Source organism: Mastigoproctus giganteus, chromosome 6, assembly GCF_048544385.1.
Source record: "Mastigoproctus giganteus isolate SK-2022 chromosome 6, ASM4854438v1, whole genome shotgun sequence".
NCBI lineage: Eukaryota > Metazoa > Arthropoda > Arachnida > Uropygi > Thelyphonidae > Mastigoproctus > Mastigoproctus giganteus.
The window spans coordinates 22,705,640-22,731,012 of NC_143580.1; the positions used below are offsets into that span (position 1 = coordinate 22,705,640).

Genomic DNA, 25,373 nt, shown 5'->3' on the forward strand with positions numbered 1-25,373 from the left:
AATGATCTTAATGATGGTATATCAAGCTTAATGTCCAAGTTTACAGACAATACGACAGTTGGCAGGATTGTTAAGGACATTAATAACAATACGCTGCTGCAACAGGATCTAGAAAGTTGAGCAGATGGGCTGAGAGGTGACAATTGAAGTTTAGCATTGACAAATGTAAAGTACTACATATGGGAAGCAGTAACCCCAGAGTAACGTATCAACTCTGTGGTATTACACCAACAGTGGTAGAGAACGAAAAGACCTGGGGATAATTGCGCAGGCATATATGAAGTTTTCTGAGCAGTGCAGACGGTCTGCAAGAGTAGCTCGTGGTGTCTTGTCAATGATATACAGGAATTTTTCTAGCAGGGATAATAATAATAATAATAATAGAATCTTTAATTGCAGCAATGATAGACATACAATTAGTCCCGTCACGGCATGGTGGTGCCAGGGGTTAACAAAACATATTTACAAAAGAGATACACATGAGAAAAAAAGATAAATCAGATTATTAACAAAGCACAGTTTTACATTTTCAGTTCGACGAGGATACCCTTCCTGTATTTTTTATTATGACCACTTCTTGGAGGTCCCCGTCGATGGCTTGCAGTGAGGGCAGCATTTGCTTTGGCAGGAATCTGTCAGTTAGTACTAGCCGGTTACGGTTTGCTAGCAGCTGTGCTGAAGACCGGAGATAAGGGGGAGGAATGCGCCAAGAGCAGTGATCCAGAAGTTCGGCTCTGTAATTTTACCGGTGGCCATCTTGATGGTGAACAGCAGCCTTCTTTCTGCGATGTAGGACCGGAGCCTGCGTAGTTGAAGAGCTTCTGCTAACTGCGTTGATCTGAGAGCTGGGGGAAGGTGGAGTTTGCTGTTGGCCATTTTAGAAGCCAGAATTCGGCAGAGAATATTCTTTTGATGTTGGATTCGGCGGCCGATAAGGAGGTGATTATCCCCTTGTATGAGGCAATGGTTAGGCCACACCTTGAGTACTGTATACAGGTCCGGAGGCCTCATTTTAAGAATATGTAGAGCTGTTGGAATGAGTACAGAGAAGGCAACAAGATTAGTGAATGGAACAAAGGGTTGCTATTACGAAGAAAGGCTTAAGTTTTGCAAATTACAGTGTCTGGAGACTAGGCACCTGCGAGGTGATCTGATTGAGGTGTATAAACCTTGAATGGTTTGAGCATGCTCAGTGCTGTTGCCATAATCGCCTGAGAGGGCATAAATTCAAATTGAGGAAAGACAGATGTAGGATAGATGTGCGGAAGTTTGCCTTTAGCCAGCGGGTTGTTGGTTGGTGGAACAGACTTCCATCCTTTGTTGTGGAAGTTGATAGCCGAAATAAATTTAAGGCTGAGCTGGTCAGGTATTTGGATCGAAGGGGGGGGTGAAATGGGAGCGTTTTTTTTTTTTTTTTTTTTTTTGGCTGATGGTGCATAGGTTTGCTTTCTTGCATCATATGCCTCTACTAATGCTAATCATGCAAATAAATGGTCACCATTCTCGGGCAGTTGTTGACAAAATTATAGGGGGAGCAGAAGAACAAGCAATAGATATAATCTCCATCCAAGAATTCTATACCTCCAGAACTCCGATGTCCGACAGTTCTAAGATTACGGCATATTCCATATATGCAAAAGTCATCCAATCTACCACAAAGAACCGGCGATTCCGTAGCGAGGTGGGAAGGAGCAGCAGTGTGTAGCACACGCTTCTTGATTAGACCGGGGTTCGAGCCCGTCACCACCAAATACGGAGGATGCGGAAAGGTCAGGGAATGACCACCGCATATCCCGGAGCAATATGGCCTTAGTTGCTAATGCTCCTAAAAACCAAATAACAAACAAACCACAAAGAACCCGAAATCCTGTATTGTGGTGCTGAATAGAAATCTTGATGTACTGGTGATCCATGGATTATGCACAAAATTTGCAACCTGTATTCAGATAACGATCTACTCACACTCATTCTATCTAATATCCCTATACTACCCATCATCTATGGGTACTGAAGAGTCACTCCACTATATTGAGCATGCATTGGACCTTCATGGCTCTAAAGCTGTCGTCATCACCTCGGATGTTAACGCGAAATCACCACTCTGGCACTCCCCAGCTTCGGACCTTCGAGGACTTCTCCTGGAAGATTTGGTCCTGTCTAGGAATCTTACCATCCACATTCAGCCCAGCCAGCCAACAACTTTCTGCAGCCAATGTCTCGACCAAGGATCTCAGGACCGTGGTCAGCGAATGGACTGTCATTCCGGACTGGACAATCAGTGACCACAGAGTGGTCCTATTCAACCTCTGCCTGAACTTGAAAGACTCTACATCCATGAACTGGACCCCGGACTTTGTTAGGTTCTCCACCGAAACAGTTAACTAGCTCGCTGTTGATGACACCATCCAGAATGATTTCCCCGATTCGAACATCCAGGGTCTGGAGCACTTCTCAGCAGTTGAACTGGGACATAAGATTCAGAATTCTTTATCCAAAGCAGCGTACAGGTCTGCTAGGAAATAGACTATCGTGCCAAGACTTTGTGCCTGGTGGGCAGCTAAACTAAACAAACTCAGGAAAGACACCCACAGTGCCAGGAGGGAATTCCTACGCCATCAAGACTGGCCCCCGCCCTGATGTCAAACGTTTTCACGCTATTGCTGCTATTTCAGGGCTATTGCTGCTCGGAAAAGGGAACCTGGTCTGGATTTGTCAAAGACTCAGATAATGATAAACCATGGGGTCTCCTGTACAAAATCACGAGGGACAAAACTTTTGTCCCAGAAATATACGGATCAGTTACCACTGCTTTGAGGGAAACCACCAACTGCGAAGACAAAGACTCAGTCAACGAGATACTAAATAAACTCTTTCCCCTAGATGACTTACAGCAGACATGCCAGAACACACGAAAATCAGAAGAAACAATGCTAAGTATATAGCATCCAATAGCACTAACCCTTTTACCCCGCAAGAACTTGACACAGCTATGATGAAAATTAATCCAAACAAATGTCCAGGCCCCGACTTGATCGAATATGTGTTTATACAAAGATTTTATAAATTAAAACCCAACCTGCTGCTACTCCTGTTTAACAAATTCCTCCTGGAGTCAAAATTTGACTCCAGGAAGCATTTGATTTATACCTAAACCAAACAAGCCACCAACGGAGCCAAGATCCCTTAGGCCAATTGCACATTTAGTCAACCTAGGCAAAATCCTGGAACGCCTCATGGCCCTAAAAATTGTCAATTTATTCCAATCACAGGATCTTATTTCCCCAGCACAATAGGGTTTCACGCCCGGTCGCTCCTGCGAAGATGCCCTCTTCGACCTGGTTCTTCATCTAGAAACATCTAAGTTCAAGTATGAACTTGCTGTTTGTGTTGATGAGGGGGAATTCGCAACGTTTGGTGGGAGAGCGCACTGGAACGTCTCCGATCAGCCAACTGCTCCTCACAACTGTACTGGTTGACCAGAAACTACTTTTCTGAAAGGTCAGTTATGGTCAAAACAAAGCATCGGCACATCACCAGACAAATATTTCGGGGGTGCCCCCAAGGATATGTCCTAGGGCCCCTGATCTGGAACGTAATCTTACAAGATTGGTTGAGCAGATAATTTGAACGCACCAAGGTCATTGCATTTGCTGATGACCTTACCATTGTTGTCTCCAGACACTCAAGACTTGCTCTGGAAAATACTGCTAACCTAGTTCTATCTCACTGGGCTAAGACTAACAGACTGCACATTAATCCTCACAAGACAAATATGATGATCTTTAAAACTAAACTGGATCTTCGGCGGCCCCCTCAGATCAAGGTAGACGGAATACGACTCCCCTGGTGATACAGACCAGGGTCCTTGGGTCGTCATTGACCACCGACTATTCTTCTTACCACATTCTATAAAGCAGTCTGCGCGGGGAGCACAGTGATATCGTCACCGTCCTCCCCACACCGGGTGGAAAAGGCCCGTGTTCGAATCCCGTCGATGACGCGAAGAACTTTAATGGGCTTTTTTTTTCACTCCGTGGCTGAGTTAGTCAGTCTCAGGCGTAGATGGCAAGGTTTTTCCCCCAGAAACTGGGGTTTTTCGTCCAGCAAACAGACAAATCGACCATAGAACACACGCAATTAACAGACATAAGACACAGCACGGCAGATGAATTTAATTATTCGGGTGGCCTAAATATAATAGTTTTTTCTTCTTACCACACAAGTGTGGTAAGAAGATTTATATTCTAAAATAAAACAATTCTCTGCCTGAATTGTGAGAATCTCCAGAAGCGATTGGGGTCTCTAAGCATACTCTACAGTTATACTATAAAGCAGTTTTCTTACCTATCACCACCTATGCTGCAGGTATGTGGTTTCACCGAGCGACTAATTGCAAAATCAAAGAGAAGCTTAACTCGATCCAGAGAAGCATTATTCTTGCTACCCATCGTGCCTGTAGAACATTGTCAACGGTTGCATTGCAAGTAATATCTGGAAAAATCTCCCTGGATCTCTTCCTTATCTATAGAGGACTTACCTACCGCCTGAAGAAAAGAATCCCAACTGAAATACTGGATATCGAACTCAACCTGAACAGTGATACCAAACAGGAAAGGGCTCGTTGCCATAATGAGCTAATAAATGTCTGGCAGACTAGCTGGGACACGACCACAAAAGAACTTGTTACGAGAACATTTATACCGGATGTCACATTCGCAACCAACAAAACGGTCAACAAGTGGTTCTCCCTCAGCATGCAAATCTCTTTTATGATCACTGGACACGAGTCTCTCAACCAGAAACTCCAACTAGGTCTACTAAATACCGATCTCTGTTTCTGTGGATCTGTCGAGAATTGGGCACGTCTACTCTTTGAAATTACTATCTACGGGGACCATAGACAACAGCTCCAGGCAGCATTTTCAAGATTTTCTCCTGACCAAGTAGAACTCCTGGTACAATCGCAAAAGAACTTAAGTTCGCTACAGCACTTTGCGGCAGAGGTATTCAAGCGTAGAAGGAGGATCATCCTAGCAGCTTCTGCAAATCAGTAAACTGGTGGCTGCTTGGCTTAACGTCGACTCACTACTTCTTTCATGTATGTAAACATGTATAGTATCTTATGTAAGGCGGCTCCCAAACGCTAGTTCAACTCCGCCGTGGTACACTGTGATGTTACAAAAACTCTGCAGAAAGGCCAGAAATGTGTGTAATGCTATGTTTGTGCCGTGTATGTTATGTTGTTTAGTTGTTTCTGGCCGCTTTGCTATCAGGAAGCAACAAGCACCAAGGTGGTGCGTCCTGATACTCGTCTATGCCGCGAGGAGGCGGGCCACAACTGAGCGCGAACCGCAGCAAACCTCGAGTGTCACGTACTGAATGTCGAAATCATTCAAAATATGAGCAAATAAAATTAAATTTAACAGTAAATTTTAAAAAATCAGAAAAATTAAAGATAAAAATAAAGATAAAAATATGTTAATAAAATGAGGAAAAAAATTATTATAATAAAAAAAAAAAAAAAAATCATCCCGCGCCAGTGTAAGGTGGTGCCAGCAGATGACCCCCGCCTCAGGACCAGCCTGAGGTTAGCAGGAAATAGAAATCAAGAAGACAAAGTGATGTCACTCGGCATCATACACGTTTGTTAACCAACTGTCCAAGTCGAAGATGGTGGTGAAGATGGTACTTGAGCTAAATAAAGGTGGTAGTGACGATGGTGGTGGTATCACGAGATGGCGATGATAGAAATGCTGGTCTGGACTGGAGGTAGAGCTGGAATAGGAGTAGTTCCTGAAACTGGGGCACTATTGATGATTTGTCCACGTCTGGCAAAGACTTTACGTGCAAAATCTTGCAGGAGATGAAATTTTTCTTTGGAGTCCAAGAGAGAAGGCTCATTGCCTGGGGACAATGGTTGACACAGAGCAGACAGAGGCTGACGAAGATCCAAGTAATATGGACAGGTGAAAAGAACATGCTGCCAGTCTTCTGGGCTGCCACAGTTACAGAGGGGAGAATCAGAAAGGTTAAACCAGAGGTTCCCAAACTTTCTCGGTTCACGGCGCCCTTAGTGTCCCAGTAATTTTTTTCACGGCACCCCTAGGCCAAAAGAAATTCAGATCTACCTTCCTTCATCCTTCATCTACCTTCATCCAGCGTGGGATATTCCACACGACACACTGGCCTTACCTTGACAGTCTGTAAAAACTGAACAGAGCAACGAGGCGGAGATGAACTTTTGTTCTAGGAGCCACCTATATAAAAGCACACACACACACACACACCTTAACCAAACTGGGCCGTGAGCTACCGACAAAATGTGCCCTTTCCGACATGGAAGCACTTGACGCACGAGCTCAAACAATCGTGCTCTTTTGAAATTCCATGATATCTTTACTACGCCCTATAACTGCTACTTTATCACGTTTACTTGCACGACCAGATGCAAATTTACTACTGCCCTAACGTAAGAAGCTATTCGGCTTTTTATACTGCGAGCTATGCAGCAAAGTCCATTACTGATGGAGTGGTTATAATTCAGTAATCACTGAGTGTATATACGAGGGAGTTTCAAAATTTTTCCCTTTTTCTGTGTATTTATTCTGTGAACTTTACTTTTTATTGACTGTACTAATTGTTTATCTAGTAATATATGCCAGAAGTTTCATTACTCTAACTTTTATGTTTGTTTTGTTACAGAGTTGAATGTGTGACAGAGTGTCATCGTGGATAAAGTTAAATATCGATCTATTATCAGATTCCTGTTTTTGCATGGCAAACAGCCAAGGACTATCCATGAAGAGATGTCTACGGTGTATGGGGCATCTGTCCACTGTGACTTTGCAAAACATTGGTGGAAACTCTTTAAGTGCGGCCAGGAGAGCGTCCATTATGAGGAAAGAAGTGGGTACACATCTGCATCTTAAACAGCTGTATTCGTGAAGAAAATTGAACAGTTGATCTTCAATGACGACGGATAACAATTAAACAGATAGTTGCTGAGATCAGGATAAGCAATGGATCAATGGAGAGCATAATTCACAATTACTTGAATATGAATAAGGTCTCAGGACGATGGATTCCTCACATGTCCTCAGAAAGAAAAAAAAAAAAAAAAACAGGTCTGCTCTTGCTGAATTGATCGCCATGTATGACAGCGATCCTGACCTGCTTTTAACCCCCGATTGGTGACTATGGATGAATTGGCACCTTCTGACTTTCTCTTTCAGCAGCTGAAATCATTTTTGCCTCGAAAACATTTTTTTTCGCAATGCAGTGGTAATTTCTGCAACAGATGCATGCTTGGTTTGGATTTTATTGGCGCATTAGCAACAAAGGCTATAATGCGCCAGATGCATGCAAGAGCAAAGTCAGACCCTCTACAAAAATGGCATAAGAAAGTGCCGCTTTGGGCGGTGACTACATAGAGAAGGTGTAAATATATGTTCCAAATCTCAACCACCTGGGCCACACAGAACATAGACAGGGAAAACTTTTCGATACCATCCTCATATATATGCAATTATTCATGTAATATGTAAATCTCCCTCTCTGTCAGAGTGCGTTTAGAAGATTACAACAGGGAGGACAGCTAAACGTGTCTAACGTTGAAACGCTGGACATGTGCAAATCCTCGTGGGTAGCGCAGTTGGTATAATCACCATCTTCCCCACACCAGGTGGAAAAGATCTGAGTTAGAATCCCGTAGATGATTCGAAGAATTTTTATGGGCTTTTTCACAACGTGGCTGAGTTAGTCGGTCTCAGGCGAGAATAGCATCGTTTTTCTCCCGAAAACTGGGGTTTTTCTTCCAGAAAACAGCAAATCGACCGCAGAATACACGCAATTTGCAGACCTATATGCTGTATGACTTCCTTTCTTAATAGGCATGTCAATTGTAGGCGTACACTCTTCCGTGTACTATTATACAGTATATAAATAATTAGTTACTTATTTATACACAATTTTTTCACCTACATTAATTTTATCTGGTAACTACAAGTTATCCTGGGCCTCTGACTGCGTTAACAAAATTCCAGGTAAATTATTTATTTAGCTAGAAAATTTAGTGAGACAATTGACAATGCATATGAAAAATTTAGCATGTTTAATTATAGAAACTGACTTAAATACACACAAAATTTATCACAAGAAAACTTTTCCATATTATAGATGTTTCCCCACCGGGATAGACAATTTCAACCAGTCCGTTCTATATCTCATTCTAAATTGAATTATATATATATAGTTCTTTACGACATCCAATTTGATTATCCGGCTACCTCCTAGGCTAGTCAAATTTATCACAGTTAGGATTTCAGAATGCCTTTCTCCCTTTTTTTTGGATTATTTGACTAGGAATAATAATACGAAACAGTACTTACAATAACTTTCATTTCTCCGAGTTTTTTGACCAGCTCCTTGATCTTCCGGCACTTTCTTTAATAGCTTCCACATCAGATTCCTTGTTATTATCCAAGATTCTCCTTGACCAAACTCACATTAATGCGGCCTATTCATACCAATGGCTGGAAGTCAAGAGAAGAATAAATTTTGGATGGATAGCATTCAGGAAATATAGTCACATACTGAAGAGCAATATCCCAGTTTGTCTGAAACGTAAAATAATGAACCAATGTATACTCCCCACCATGACTTATGGAAGTGAAACTTGGGCACTCACCAAAAGAATGGAAGAGAAGCTGAGAACTACACAGCGAAGAATGGAACGAATTATATTGGGAATCAGACTGTTAGATAAGAAGAGAAACATATGGATTAGGCAGCAAACTCAAGTAAAGGACATTCTTATCAAAACTAAAGAACTAAAATGGTCTTGGGCAGGACACATAGCTCGAAGACATGATGACAGATGGACTAAGAAAATAACAGAATGGTACCCAAGAGGAGCTAGAAGAAAACCTGGAAGACAAAGGCGGAGATGGATAGATGAAATTCATGAGTTTTTGGGTAGTAAATGGATGGCCAGTGCTCAAAACAGAAGGAACTGGAAAGTTGCTGGAGAGGCCTTCATCCTGCAGTGGACTGAAAATGGCTGATGATGATTCATACCAAACAACCCACTTACTATAAATTTATCTACTCTCTTTGAACTACTAGTTACATATCTGCACCTAACTACAACTTCCAACCACGACTTCTCTCGACTACTCGAGAGAAATATTGTTCAAGATTTAGGCCTAAATGGTTATCAAATGAACTAATGAGACTCGTAACAGAGAAGAAAAATGCATGGGATACATATAAATTATCAAGCAACTCAGAAGCCTATGGCAGATATAAGCTAGTCTGTAATCAGGTCACAAAGGAGGTTAGGCAGGCGAAGGCAGATTACGAGAAATCCCTGGCAAAAGATGCTAAGAAAAACAGCAAGGATTTCTTTACTTATATAAACTCTAAAAGGAAACGGATGAATCTGATTGGTCCACTTGACATCGATGGTTCGACTGTTGATGATCCTGCTCAGATAGCAAACAAACTGAATGAGTATTTTGCATCTACATTCACACATGACGAATTATTAAGGTTTGAAAATGGCAGAAGGTTATCAAATTGTAGCAGGATACTTAATGATTTTGTAATAACTGAGAGCAAAGTGGAGGAGAAATTGTTGAAGTTAAACATAAGAAAAGTTCCTGGGGTGGATGGGATCTATCCAGTTATATTAAAGGAGGTGGCAAAGCAATTAAGCAAACCCTTAGCCATAATTATGAGAGCATCCTTGGACTCGGGGAGGTTCCCACGGACTGGAGATGTGCAAATGTATCCCCAATTCACAAAGGGGGATCGAAGGGTGACACGAGTAATTACAGACCAGTTAGTTTAACTTCTGTTCCGGGTAAAATAATGGAGTTACTGGTTAAAGATGCATTGCAGGATCATCTAGACAAGACTGCAGCAATAATTCAGACACAGCATGGGTTTGTTAAGGGAAAGTCTTGTCTGACTAATTTGATAGGATATTATGATGTGGTTACAAAGGAACTGGATGCAAAAAATAATTTTGATATCATATATTTGGATTTCAGGAAAGCTTTTGACACTGTTGCGCATGGAAGACTATTGTACAAATTGGAGCAGAATGGTATTAAGGGTAAGTTGCTACAATGGATAAAAGGATAGTTAAATGGGAGAAGACTGAGAGTGGTAATCAATGGGTGCTGCTCTTCGTGGACTAATGTTATTGGTGGAGTCCCACAGGGTTCGGTGTTGGGTCCACTGTTGTTTTGTATATTTATCAATGATATTGATGAAGGTATATCAGGCTTAATGTCGAAGTTTCCAGATGATACAAAGGTTGGCAGGGTTGTTAATGACAGCAATGGCAGTGTGCTACTGCAACAGGATCTAGATAATTTGGGCAGATGGGCTAGGTGGCAACTGAAGTTTAACCTTGACAAATGCAAAGTACTGCATATGGGTAGACGTAACCCCAGAGAAACGTACCAACTGTGTGGTACTACACTTAAGGTGGCAGAAAATGAAAAAGACCTGGGAGTAATTGTGCAGTCAGATATGAAGTTTTCTGAGCAATGCAGACAGGCTGCCAGAGCAGGTCATGGGGGTTCTGTCAATGATATATAGGAATTTTGCTTGCAGGGAAAAGGACGTGATTGTCCCTCTGTATAAGGCAATGGTCAGGCACGCCTTGAGTACTGCGTACAGGTGTGGAGGCCTCATTTTAGGAAGGATGTAGATTTACTTGAGCGTGTACAGAGAAGGGCAACAAGATTGGTGAGGGGAATGAAGGGATCCTCTTACCAAGAGAGGCTTAAGTTCTGCAAATTGCAGTGGCTGGAGACTAGTCACCTGCGCGGTGATCTGATTGAGGTGTATAAGGCCTTGAATGGGTTGAGCATGCTGAATTCTGATGGGATCCTTCCACTTGTTCAGATTACGAACCTAAGGGGGCATAAATTCAAATTAAGAAAAGACAGATGTAGAATAGATGTGCGGAAATATGCCTTTAGCCAGCGGGTGGTTAATTGCTGGAACAAACTTCCATCTGTCGTTGTGGAAGTTGATAGGTTGAATAAATTTAAGGAGGAACTGGACAGGCATTTGGAGGGAATGATGTGATGTTTTTTTTTTGGGGGGGGAGGGGCTGATGCTGCATAAGCTCATACACTTGCTTTCTTGCATCACATGCCACTACTACTCACTCACTGCTTCCCAACTTGCTAACTCCGAAAAACTCCGCTTACTTGCCACTGATCCAGTCCTTATATATCCGAACTTTACCTAAATTTTCCCTGAATTTCGACCTGACTTCCCCTCAGTAAATCGAATGTTCACTGTACTTCTGAGAAATATGGTCTCGCCCTAAGATATTTTCCTAATGACTATTCCTTATCCCATTACAACTGTTCGTTGCGTGTATAATTGTTGTTCACTGAAATTTTCTAATTATACAGAATGTTCCCATGTTAATTTCGCCGATATACCTTATTATTATTATCTTAATTTTAATTTATTTATTTATAAAAAAATTTTTCTTCTTTTTGTTTTTTTTAAATAAGCTTAAGCTTACAATGCGCAATATAGCCTAATCGCTAATGCATCTAAAAACCCTACAATAACAGACACGTGCAGCCGTATGGGTGCATTAAGTACCCTGTACAATCACTTTAATAAATAAATAACAAGGTTTGTATTAATTGTTTTTCACAAGTAGTCGAAGTGATTCGATTAATAAAAAAGCATGGCGCCTTCCGAATCGTAAGACGACACGCGTCATGACAAGAACCCTACAAAGAACGCAAAATGGTTGTAGGACCTTCAAGGAAGCCATTGATCTCAGAAACCTACAGAGAAATAGTTATTTACTGAACAAAAACTTAAATATGTTATAGCAATAGTTTTCATCTCAGCTGAACAGTATGGGGTTATTTGGTCAAATGTTGTTTCTACAAGGTGAGACCCAGGCTCATTTTATGATTGATGTACCAGAATTCCATAACGAAGCTGCTGAGATAAGTGGATTAACCGTGACTAGCAAATTTTACCCACCCCCTCTTCCCTTGGTTCCTCGAAGCAAAGATCGATCGTCAAGTGACAGTGCGTTATAGGATTTCGTAAAGCAGAATGTGGTCAAGAGAAGTTAGGAAACCACTGAAGAACTGAAAGAATCTATTCGAGATGCATTTGGTACCAACACTTCATTAACACTGCCTTGATTCTCAACATTGCCCATGGAGACGCCTATTTTTGTTACAAATGTGATTACACGGACATCCCAGATGAATAAATGTTGTTAATAAATTTTTTCTTTATTTATATTCGTCATATTTCAATTTTATGGGGAGGAACTGGATTTTCCGAAAACCTCTTATGAAAATTTTTGTTGTTGCGTTTACTTTTATTTTATTTACTTACTACATTTGGAACAGCTATACTGTACTTCCTAGTAGGTTGCAGAATAATGTTGATGAGAACCTCCAAAAGGTTTTTGTCTTTAACTTATTCTATATGATAAAAAGCTTAAAATCGAAATATTTTGGAGCTACTGTATTTTATCCCATGTTATTAGATTTATATGGACTTTGTCTTATAGGAAGCTATGGCAAGATTAAAGAAATTACTGTGTCAAAATTGGGAATTTATTCTTATCCAAGCTGAAGAACAGGTTAAGTAAGTATTCTTAAAACTTCTAAAATGAACATTATCTGTTTTCTTTCGACATTTGATGCAAAATATTTTCCTCGTATACTGTAAACATGCAATGAATGGATTATTAGATATCTAAAAGATGACAATAACTTCGCCTCGATGAATAGTGAAAATCAAAACAACTCAACCTGTGTAGAGTATAAGCTGTATTTAGTTTTTTAAAGGGCCACACATTATTCCCAGACGTTTCGTGGTATTTCTTGTACCATTTTTTCGGTGGTACAAGAAGTGCATGTGAAGCTGGCAGTGTAATAACGACATGTTCTGGCTCTCAGTAGTTTCTTAAAAACATCCAGAGATCTTCGGTTGGATTCAGATCTCGATTGTGGACTGGAAATGGCAGGTTTATCACGTTTTCCTCCTCAAACCACCGTTTTACTGAGCGTGCTTTGTGACATGGCGCTACCATGTTGATACGACTCCTCTCTAAACAATTGTCTATAAGGCAGAACTGTTCAGGGGTCAGAACAGACAGCTGCATTCATGGTTTCATCGATGACCTAGTTCAAACCATGTTAACTGTCCCGTATTTCGCACTACCACCAGCGAACTTTACCGTTGAATCAATACCATATGGGCGAAACTGTTCTTTGAGAATGCGACATACCAAGCGCGTCCATTTGATGACTCGACTGTGTAGCATGGTTCATGACTCGATGTTACATTCTACTACTGCTGTAACGTCCGGTACCTCCGTTCTCTCCATTAGGACAGGCAGCAATATGCATTGCTGAGAGAGCTTCGATTGCAAGTAGCTGCTCGACCATGGTAACCCAATCAATGAAGTGCTTTTCTCATGGCTATTAGTCTCGCACTTATCCCAATTGTTGATTACAGTCCCATACAGTGGAACGAGATAAAATCTTTACTTAACTGAAAATAATGTAACGTTATTCTTTGCATCTATTGCTTCTGTGATAATCTGATAATACCTTATCAGATTAGCTAGACAATTTCCTTTAAATATACCAAGCTATATTTAAGGGTATATATATCCTTAAATAGAACCAGGTCTGCTTTTCGTTTAATACTGCAGGATCATCTAGACCATCTAGGATCATTTAGATCATCTAGTCCAGATGATCATGCAATATATCCATCACGAATTCCATCATTTTCTCTTCTACAGAAGTTAGATTTAGAAGTCTGTAATTACCTATTTCACCTTTCAAATGGGTTAAAAATCTTACTAACTGGTACAAACACGGGCTTTAATCAGCCAGCGTATATTTTGTGTTTGACTTCAAACTCACCGAACTAACTTTGTGTTTGACTTCAAACTCACAGAACTAACTTCTTTTCTTTTTTCATTTTGTCCATCTGCTTCTCTGCTTTGCAGCAATGTACAGCAGTTTGGCCCAGAATAAAGTAGTCCAAAATAACTTTACTAAGCTTAATATTATGATTCCAATTTTAAATCTTATCGTAGGATGTGTGCCAGATGAGAGCATACAATTTAAAAGGCATATTCTAGTCAACTTTCGGAGTTTGAAAACATCTTTCAAATGGTCTCTGTTGGTATGCTGTGTAGAACGTGTGTTGTTTCCCATCAGATCTTTTTCAACGAGAAATATTTTCTCGTTGAAAATTATTCCAAGTAGGGTTCGGGAGTAGCAGAGTTCCCTCTGTTTTTTTTTTTAAATCAGTGTCACATAACTTTCGAGCCTACAGGGCAGTAAAGCTTCTGGGGTTGATGGCAGTAACAGTAACCCCTGTAATCTTAAGGTAGGCGGCAAGTGAGTGCATTGAACCATTGAGGCTAATTATGAGAGCATCACTGGACTCGGGAGTAATTCCGTTGGATTGGAAAAGGACCAACGTATCTCCAATGCATAAGGACGGTTCTAAGAGTGAAGTAGGAAATTACCGGCCGGTCAGTCTAACTTCAGTAGTAGGGAAAATCATGGACCCAATGATCAAGGGTGGAAGTCAGGATCATTTAGAGAGAAATCGAATTCTGAAGGATACTCAGCATGGTTTTATAAAGGGAAAATTATGTTTAACTAATCTGGTTAGCTATTTTGACAGGGTCACTCAAGAGCTGAACTTAGGGAATAATTTTGATATAGTTTATTTGGATTTCAGCAAAGCATTTGACTCAGTCCGACATGAGCGGTTACTTTATAAGCCGGAACAGGTTGGAATCACAGGGAAAATCCTTAGATGGATAGCTGGATGGCTTCAGGGCAGGAGACAGAGGTTCAGTATTAGGACCACTGTTTTTTATTATTTTTTTTATTTTCATAAATAACATCGATGGAGGGATAGAGGGCGTGATGTCTAAATTTGCAGATGATGTAAAGATTGGTAGAGTAGTTAATGATCACCGCCAAGCAGAGCTTCAGAGTGACCTAGACAGACTTCAGGGATGGTCAGAAAAATGGCAGCTATGCTTTAAGTTAAGGTATTACACTTTGCTGAGTGTGGAGTTACTGCTCCCCACACCTGGGGAACAGTAACTCCACAATAACTTATACACTTGGCGGGGTTGAACTAAAGCCGGTAGTGGAGGAAAGGGTCTTGGGTATTAGGATATTGTCAGACATGAAGTTCTCCGAGCATTGTAGACTGGTTGCATCGATAGGTTGCATGGTGTCCTATCGATGATTTATCGAACAATTGCTAGTAGTGATAAGGACGTCATAATCCCATTATATAAGGCTATTGTTAGACCACAGTTGGAATACTGTGTTCAAGTATGGAGACCGCACCTAAAGAAAGACATTGTGCTTCTTGAAAGGGTCCAAAGACGGGTAACTCGCCTGGTGAGGTCGGCAAAAGGGCGTCCATATGAGGAAAGACTTCGAATATGTGGGTTGCAGAGCTTGGAAACTAGGCACCTTAGAAGACTTGATTGAGGTGTTTAAGGCTCTGGGAGGCATAAGTAAAATGAATGAAGACAAAATTTTCACGGTTATAAATGATTCTAGAACTAGGAGCCATAATTTCAAGTTACGGGGGAGATGTTTAGACTGGATTGCAGGAAATTTTATTTTAGCACCAGCGAGTTATAAATTACTGAATTACTGGAATAAGTTACCTACATGGGTGGTAGAGGCTGACAGTTTGGGGAAATTCAAAGGTCAGCTGGATAATTGCCTACAGGAGGAGGGAAACGCATAGGTTATCTATTTCCTTTTCTCTTATTAGTTATTTATTTTTTAAATTTTTCTTCTTATTATTATTATTTTATTTTTATTATTTTTTTTGGCTGGTGCAGCATAAGCCATAGGCTTCCTTGCACCATGTGGCCATTGCTAATACTAACTCACGAACCACTTATATCTGATATGAGAAATATCTTCCTTCCCTAAAGAGAAGAACTTGTTTTCAAAATGATCCACAAGGTCAAACGCACGCGTACTGAGTTATGTGATTTTAACTTTCCGACTACGTACTTTATTCTGGACCATAAGGTAGCCCTCAAAATTACAACCTAGTAATTCAAATCCATTATCAATGAAATTGCTTTTGTGCCAACACTTAAGTTCATCTGTAACAGCGTCATTGTGAAGATGCACTTCACAATGACTCTTCAAACGGAGATGGAAACTGCAACATTTCTTTCATTGAGAATCTGGTTTGTGCCTTTAATATATGAGGATGAGCCAGATGAAAACGATATTTCTATATACAAAGTATAAATTGAAATTACAGGAATGGTCGAAAAGTCTAAGAACAGGGTATATAAAATTTATTAATAAATTATAGAAAAGTTTTTTGATAGCCTTATAATTTTAAGACTTATTATGGTTTAACTTTATTATTATAGATTATACATTTGTATCAGTAGTTTACTATTATAGTCTTTAAGACAGTATTATATTCTTATAAATTAATGTGAAAAATATATATGTTAATGTCTATGCAGTTTCTAAAATTTAAATTTTTATGTTGGTAGGTGGCAGAAGAATTAATATCCAACAAATCGAGCATCGTTCAGTAATCAAACTTTTGAGAAAGGAGGGCAGAAATTATAAAGAAATCCATGAAATAATGAGTACAGTGTTTGGGGAAGTATCACTCCGTTATGTTTCTGTTGCAGGATGGTCGGCAGAGTTCAAAACAATAGGAGTCAGTGGAGGATGATCGGCCGTCTGAAACAGTCAATTCTCAAACAACTGCCATGACTGAAGAAAAATTTCAGAAAAACAGAAAAATTAAAGAGTCTGAATTTGAAAAAAAAATACTTAACATTTCCCATGAAAGCATTTTAAATTTAATAAGAAGGGGGTTTGAAACAGTTCGCGGCCTGAATATGAAGGGTTTATTTGAGGAGTCTGGTAACATTTCACTTTTCAACAGCTCTCTTTGGAGCACACAGTACAGTCGACATAGTACGCTTTTGCCACCGAGCCCTCATGGGTAGCATCACCGTCCTCCGCACACCGGGTAGAAAAGACCTCAGTTCGAGTCTTGTCGATGTGGGGAGGAATTTTTATGGGCCTTTTTCACATGTGGCTGAGTTAGTCGGTCTCAGGCGGGGCGGTAACATGCTTTTTCTCCGGAAACTCGAGTTTTTCGTCCAGCAAACATAAAATCAACCTCAGAACACACGCAATTTACAGACAATATGCACGGAGCAATATGGCCTTAGTCGCTTATGCTCCTAAAAAACCCTACAACTACAACTGATGCCGCAATGCGTTGATTTCTGCTGCGAAAAAAGCTCTCTTAGGCCTCCAAGAATGCATTCACTGCAGAAATGACGTCACTGTGGGTGGGGATAAGGATGCCAGCCAGGTATTTTTTTTTTTTTTAAATTAGGAAATAAGTGATTAAAGTCCGATAGTACTAGACCTGGTGAATATGGAGGATGTCCAAGATTTCAAAGCCGCACTCAAGTAGTGCAGCCAAACCAATGTCAGACTTGTGAGGCCATATTGCTCCGGCCCTTTGTCGTGGTGGAAAAAAGATTCCTTTGCTGAATCTTCCCTCGGCGTTTGTCTTTTATGTTTTCACGCAACGCCAACGCCTCACAGGCCTGCGTTATATGCTCCTGCGACTATCTAGCCTTTCTGAAGGTAATCCACTAGCAACACTCCTTCAGCACCCCCCAAAAAATCGATGCCATCACCTTGCCAGTAGAAGGGATCGAGCTGGCTTTCTTTGGACGGGAGAAGAGCTGTCTTTCCACTATTTGGACTGCTGCTTTGTCTTTGGCTGAAAGTGATGGACCCACGTCTCATCCATGATCATAAACCTTGCAAGGAAATTGGCTGGATCGTCTTGAAAAACGATAAAAATTTTCACTTTACTTGACAACTGTTGTGCGTTTTTGATCTGCTGTTAACAAATTTAAGAGCCCTGCTGGGTAGCATAACGGATAGAATGTGTCCTTCCCACACCGGATAGAAAATACCTGAGTTTGAGTTCCGTCCATGATGGGAGGGATTTTTATGGGCCTTTTCACAGCATGGCTGAGTTAGTCGGCCTCAGGCGAGGGTAGCATGGTTTTTTTCCCGGAAACTCGGGTTTTTCGTCCAGAAAACAGAAAATCCACCATAGAACGCACACAATTTACAGACAGTATAAACGAAGCAATATGGCCTTAGCCACTGATGCTCCCAACAACAACTTTTGGAACCATCGTGCTGAAACCTTTTTAATAGCGAGAATCTCTGTTATTATGTGGTAACACGTTCAGAAGACATACCTAAGACGCTGGAAATGTATGACACTGTCACTCCTCAGTCACTCATCACCAGATCGTGCACGCTGTCAACAACTTTTACAGTGAAGAACGTTGCAGGTCTTCCACATGGGTCATCTTCCGGGCTCTCCCTCCATCGTTTAAATTCTGCTGCCACTTCTTAACTATGGACTAGAAAGGAACATTCTCCCCAGTGTTATAACCAAATCCTTATGAATTGCTTTTGGCGTTAGTCCCTTTCTTTTCAAATATTTAATTACTGCACATAGACTGATTATGTCCATCTTTCCTTATTCACACATTCTTGTTGACTTCGTGACCTGTAATTAAAATATTTACTGAAACTGCATGAAACTTGTTGGTTACTATTTGAAATGTTATACATTGAGTACAGAAATTTTTCACACTGTACCACTACCCTTTCTTACCCAATCTACGAACTTTTCAAACTCCCCGCGTACATGATCATTTGCGAATGTGCAATGTTTGTGCAAGGTGGTTTCCCAGAAACCTTTTCATTCATGACAAACATCAGAGGGTGGAGTCATCAAAAGAGAAGTTAAAATTAATTTTTGCTATTCCAGATAATTTTTTTTCCTGTGTGTTTACTGGTGATGAAACTTGGCTACAATTTTATGATCCCAATTTTAAATTAGAAAGCATGCAATGGAAGCAAAAGGGATCTCCAACCCTGAAAAGATTTCGAACATAATTATCACCTGGAAAAGTGTTGGTCTCAATTTTCTGGGACACAAAGGGATTGTTGTTAATTAATTACCCCTTGAACCTAAAACCACAATAACAGTGGAATATTATTCTGGAAAAAAGACGAGGAAAGTCGGGTCATCGGGTTTTGCTTCTCTCTTTCAATGCATCAGTGCACAAAGGCCCAGGTTACACAGTTAAAATTCATAAATATAGATTTGAACAATGAAACCATTCCCCCACACCCGTATAGTCGGATTTGGCTCCAAGTGACTATCATTTGTCCAGAAGTCTTAAGCCCGGACATCTTCGTGGAATTCATTTTAAAGATTATGAATAACCAAAAGTAGCTGTGGAAGCTTGGTTTAATGCCAGCCTGAAGAATTTTTTGAACGATAAACTCTTTGCAGATTAAGTATGATAAGTACTGTATATTGAACTTCGGGATGAATACATCGAAAAAAAAATAAAAATAAACAGAACTTTTTAACTACGCCTTTTATACCTCGTTCTCAGAAAAATTTGACCATCCCTTGCCATGATTATAAATTTAGAGATTAGTACTAATACTTCTACTAAACAATAAGGCACGTTGCCTGTGTCTTGTATGCGAAGGGTGAATGGTGCGCAGCAGTAGAGACAATATGGTGTTCACAGTGATGAATGCGTCCAAGCTAGAGGAAAGCAATGTTGCGCAGTTTCTTATAGCAGTGGGTATTCTCCAGCAGAAATTCACCGGCTTATGGGAAAGATGGACTTCAATAACTGTGTATCAAGCTCAAAATGTACGAATGTTAAAATCGTACCGTAAAGAAAGAAAAACTCTCTAGAATGAACTTCTCCCCGCAAAAGTGCACACAATGGTCACGAAACAAAATGCCATGGCAGACAGTCATCAAAGCGGATCGGTGTACGACAGTTGATGGAATGATACAGATGCGATAAGTAGTTAGACTGTGGTGAAAGTTTTCTGAAAAATAAATTGCATTCATATATACATTTGACACCCTTATATTACAGTAAGTCGGAAACTGTCAAATGGGGGGGGGGGTTAAACCCACTCGTTGATATAGCAACCTTTCTTGGATGTGGATTACTATAAGAAAAACTAAATTTCTTCTAACACGTAAAAACAATATTGACAAAGTAATACTAAAAGTTTTTTTTGTTTGTTTCTTTCTTCAGTCTTTTGAAAGAAAGGAAGAAAAGTGATAAAGTAATCTTAGAAAGCCAAGAAAGAGCTTTTTGGCACGTTCACAAACCCCCTGTAAGTATTCTACATTAAAAGTTTGTTTTTTACAATTATGAATTAAAGATCGATAAAGAAAACAAAGTTTGTTACAGAATACACCAATCTCTCATTGTGAAGAAAGTCATCATGAAGTTCCTAGACCTGCGATTCAAATAAACAGCTCCACCGATGAGATGGCAATAATTTCTGAAACGCCAGTCTGCGTGATTGTGCATTTTGTAGCAAACTTAGTTTGTTTTTAGCTACAAGCATAACCGAAACTTTTACCAACTCTATATTACAATAATTTAAAAGACATTGAATAAAGTTTAAACGTCATTTTCTAAACTGTTTTAAAAATAAAAACTAAATAACAATCATGTAATAAATGCTAAATTAATGAAATTTGTAAAAAAATTTTTAAATTAATTTTACATTTAAAAAAATTGTAGAAAATAATTTTTTTTAAATATTCTGCAAATAATTTTGTAAAAATACTGCATAAAGCCAAATTTATCAAATTTAATTCTTTTGTTTCATGACTGCTACATGCGTAGAATATTTAAATGCAATCCACGTACGACAGAGTTCGCTATATGTTTGATTCTTCATCTCTTCTGTTTGGTTAGAAATAAGGTTGTGTAGAATTAATGGAAATGCTATTTACGAGTACCTTGCTAGAGACGTTTTTATCTCGTCCGTAACTGATGGCTATTTTTGCTTTGAAAGACTAGAAATTGAACTATATAATAAATAATCCTATTTGAGGCCGCACTATGAATATTAAAGTAGTTCCAACACCCACAAAACAAACATCTGCAGGCATATAATAAATGATGTCTCGGATGTGGGGTGTAACAACACACTTATAAACATTGCAATTGTGAAACTCCACTTACTGAGTGCAAAACGCTACGGGTATATCACATGGAATAATATATACACTGAGTGGCCACTTTATTAGTACGCTACCTAATAGAGAGTAGTTTCCCTTTGATACACTTAGAACAGCCTGGATTCGTCATGATATGGACTCAACGAAGTGTCGAAAGCGTGTCACCGGAATGCTGGTCCATGTTGGTTCAACTGCTTCTCATGATTTCTACTGTGAACAGTTCGTTCCACCTCACCCCACAGGCGCTCAACTGGACTGGGATCTGGTGACAGGTAGCTACAGCAGTAGGCTGAATGCCTTATGACATAGGGCATTATGCTGTTGGAAGAACCCAATCTGAAATGAATACACTGCAACCATGAAGAGATGAGAAAACAATTTCCAGACAACCTGTGGTATCAAAGTCGCCTTCGCGGGTAGCATAATGATTATAATTACCATCCCCCGCATCGGATAGATAAGGCCAGAGTCCAGTCAGTTGAACTTTTATCGGCTTTTTTTCGCAATCTCCCGGAAACTACGGTTTTTCGTCTAACAAAAAGGGCAAAACTGACTACAGAATACACACGAACACATACCCATCCATCCGAAAGTACTGTGTAAAAAAGACTACACCAATTTGTTGGGCACATCCTACAATCAAGGTACAGCGTACTGATCACTAATAATTCTCCGCTTACCGCTGTTAAAAAATCAGAAACTGAGTTCATTATAAAGTTAAGTTTAAGAGGCCTCCGTAGCCGAGTAGTCAGGAGCGGGAGTGCAGTAGCACATGCTGTTTGAGTAGACCGGGGTTCAAGCCCCTTACTGCTGAATACGGTCGATCTGCCAACCCGCACTGGGCCAGCGTGGCAGATTATGGTCCATTTCCTTCAACATTAATTGTTGAGGAGGCTTCCATCCTGCAGTGGGTTGATAATGGCTGCAGTTTACCTTTTTTAATATGACCTAAAAATTGGGAATTTAAATCATGATGTATAAAATCAAAGTAAACAAATCAAAAATCAAAGCTATTCATATTTGCAACACTCAGGAATAGTTTTAACTTGCGGAAACTCGGACTTTACGTCCAACACACAGGCAGATACCTCACGGCCTTAGCTACCTTGACACAGAACACACACACGTGTGTGTGTATTGAAATGATGTGGGATCGACGGGAATCAAACCGAGACCTCGACACTGTAGCCAGCCGATCTCAAGCGGAGGGAGTAGTTTTTTCCATCTGCAAGAAGTTCCAGTGCTGCTAAAATAATGATTTGAATTATTTTTTCCCTAAATGCAAAGGTACAGTAAATGATACCCCTCCTGGTTGCCTGCTTATAATGCATGTCAACCTTCAGGTTTCTTTGAATCATAACACTTAAGTTTCTATCCTCATTTGTACCCTTTGGCTCTAACTAATCTGATACATAAGTTATTCTCGGGTTATTTCTCAAATGTTGAACATCTGGGAGATAATATTAGGAAGGATTAAAACCTTAATACAACTAATGCTTCATATCCTTTACAAAATTCACCTCCGGTTCTGCTTGGTTTTTACTGCAAGAACGTAAAGAACTAAGAACCTACTTCTAAGATGAAGTACACCTTTGCATGGTGGATTGTCATTCCACAAAAATCCAATCAAAACACTGAAGTAAAAAAAAAAAAAAAAAAAAAAAAAAATAGTCAGGAGCGCGGAAAAAGGGGACGATGATGAGGACAGGAATCTAAAAAAAAAAAAAAAATATTTTTCTGTTCTATCAAGCCCGTTAAATACATTTTCATTAATCTTAATAGTCTTCTTGTACGATACCTCCTAAATGGATTGAATTCTCTCGTGGCTTGAAGGTGAATGCTTTGAAATTAGCCATAATTCAGCTATACCTTCTCTCTTGTATATCGCGTCCCAAATGATTGATAAGAGTCCAAAAACAGTCTTCAGTCTACTGTCCCCTAAAGTCCTTGCCCTTACCTTTGACTACCGGAATTGCATTTGTCATCGTCAAATTTAAGACACCAGGTCATTTTCTGGTAACGAAAATTCACGAAGTTTAAAAAAAAAATTCAGCGACGGAGTAAATTTGTCGATTCCTGTTTTAATGTGTTAAGAATATTAAAATGTTCTAACTATTCCATTTTAACATTAACGGAAACATTAAAATGTCATTTGTTTTTTTACAGCCAGGAAGCTTCACCTATCTAGAAAAAAGTCCATTAGCCAACAGGAAAAGAAAGAAGAAATCAAAGGATGACTTACATAGGGAGGTACGCATCCTATCTGGCAAGCGTTATGTTATTTCTTTAAAAAGCACAATTTTCGCTTAAGTAAACAAAATTAAAGAAAGCTTGTTCTCCGCTATAAAACCAGATTCGATTTGACATTAACGAGCAATGAAAGAGAAAAGTTCATTTATAATGACAGATAAGGACATGTACATAATGTGTAGGAAAATCGGTGCGATTGTAGCCTTCATTTATTTTTTTTGTTTCTCTTACAACCTATCTTTTATTCTCGTCTTACTACTCAGTTCTGTTACTATCTCTCCATCTATCTATCGATCGTTTTTCTCAATTCTGATATATGAACTTGACACCAACGCAAACCTCAATGATTACGTCCGTCTAGAGTATATAACGAATCAGTTCAGATGGTTGCCATTGGCAACAGGGAATGAATGACAAAGCCACCTGACATCTTGTTATTTTTCTCGCAGATTACGATACTAAAGAGGTGCTTGGCAATCCCGAGGCTAAAAGTTTCCCTAGCTTTGGAAAGGTAAGGATAATCCTGAGATTCGATGTCATGATTATTAGATATAGACAGAAAAAGCGAGAGCTACAGAGAAAGTTATTTATTTATCCGTGGTGATATTCAATTAACTGATATTCATAGATTTTTTTTGTCTATTTAATATCAATCTAAATTTTTGCAACTTTTTCTTTTCTTAGTATACTCCATCGTTGTGAGGAGTATTCCGAATTCGATCCCTTTTTAACCACTGTGCAGCCAAGCAATCCATGGATATCTGACGATATTACGCTGTGGACACTAAATCAAGTGTTGTGAGTAAAGACAATAAACATTTTCAAGTTCTAAATACAAATTGTAATGTATGCGATAATGTGCGTGTATAAATTGTTCTTAAGAAATATCAAAATCAAAAAAGTCTCAAATATGTAGGTGTAATCTTGGTGGATAATTGCAGCTTCAAACAAGCAAATCGACAATGTTATAAACTAAGAAAGTTGGAGTCATCAAAAGACTTATTTCAAAGACCCACGCTATCAGCATAATAACAGTCCAGTTTTCCTTTCAAATTTGAAGTTCTTCCCCTTCCATTTCACTTTCTTCCGTTGTATAGTAAACCCAATAATAGAAGTAACCGGCTCAATAGGAGTACATCTTACTTTAGCTGGATTTCATGAATTACTTCATGCACTTCTGAATGAATCGCGCCCTCGTGGGTAGTGCAGTTGGTAGGATCGCAGTCCTCCCCACACCTGGTGGAAAAGACCTGAGTTCGAGTCCCGTCAATGACGTGAGGATTTTTTATGGGCCTTTTTCGCAACGTGGCTGGTTATTAGATCTCAGGCGCGGGTAGCATGGTTTTTTCTCCAGGAAACTCGGATTTTTCGTCCAACAAACAGAAAATGGACCACAGAACACACTCAATTTACAGACAGTATACACGGAGCAATATGGCCTTAGTCGCTGATCCTCCTAAAACCTAACAACAAACAAACAAGCATGAATCGCCACTCATGCGTCAAAGTTGGTGATACCTATATATATATACACACAGACATACACACTGACGCAAAGCGTGATCTTCAGGAGTCACGAATGAATTTTTAAATTACAAATATCAACATATCTCTCCCTTCTTCAAGAAGTTCTGTACAGAACAAAATGTTGATACCAGGGCCTTGCTTGTTTTTGTTAACATTGAAGACCTGGATGACAACATGGACGAAGAGATGAAAATGCCATTCAAAGCCAGTCATGCCCGGCGCACCATGTGACTCCTCCCCGATGTGGGAGTTCTGGAGGAGAACCAAAGTTGCGGCATCATGGAAGAAACTCATCTGGGCTACGATGAATATATGGCAGAATGCAGCCACAGTGTCCAGTAAACTTGCTATCGTCCCCTAAATTCAGTTACCAATAGATTTGGCTTCGACGAAGTGAACAGAAGTAACGTGAAGGAGAC

General features: G+C 39.8%; 1 protein-coding gene across 2 annotated transcripts in view; it reads left to right on the top strand.

Annotated features, from left to right (window-relative positions):
- LOC150084082 (regulator of G protein signaling 7-like) overlaps positions 1–25,373 on the top strand; it is a 175,461-nt gene that overhangs the window by 120,320 nt on the left and 29,768 nt on the right. For both annotated transcript variants that reach the window (XM_090375026.1, XM_090375027.1), the window contains exons 8-12: positions 12,578–12,654; positions 20,237–20,318; positions 23,344–23,427; positions 23,877–23,938; positions 24,112–24,225. In XM_090375026.1, the coding sequence (XP_090231152.1) occupies positions 12,578–12,654; positions 20,237–20,318; positions 23,344–23,427; positions 23,877–23,938; positions 24,112–24,225 (419 nt within the window). The remainder of the gene's footprint in view (positions 1–12,577; positions 12,655–20,236; positions 20,319–23,343; positions 23,428–23,876; positions 23,939–24,111; positions 24,226–25,373) is intronic.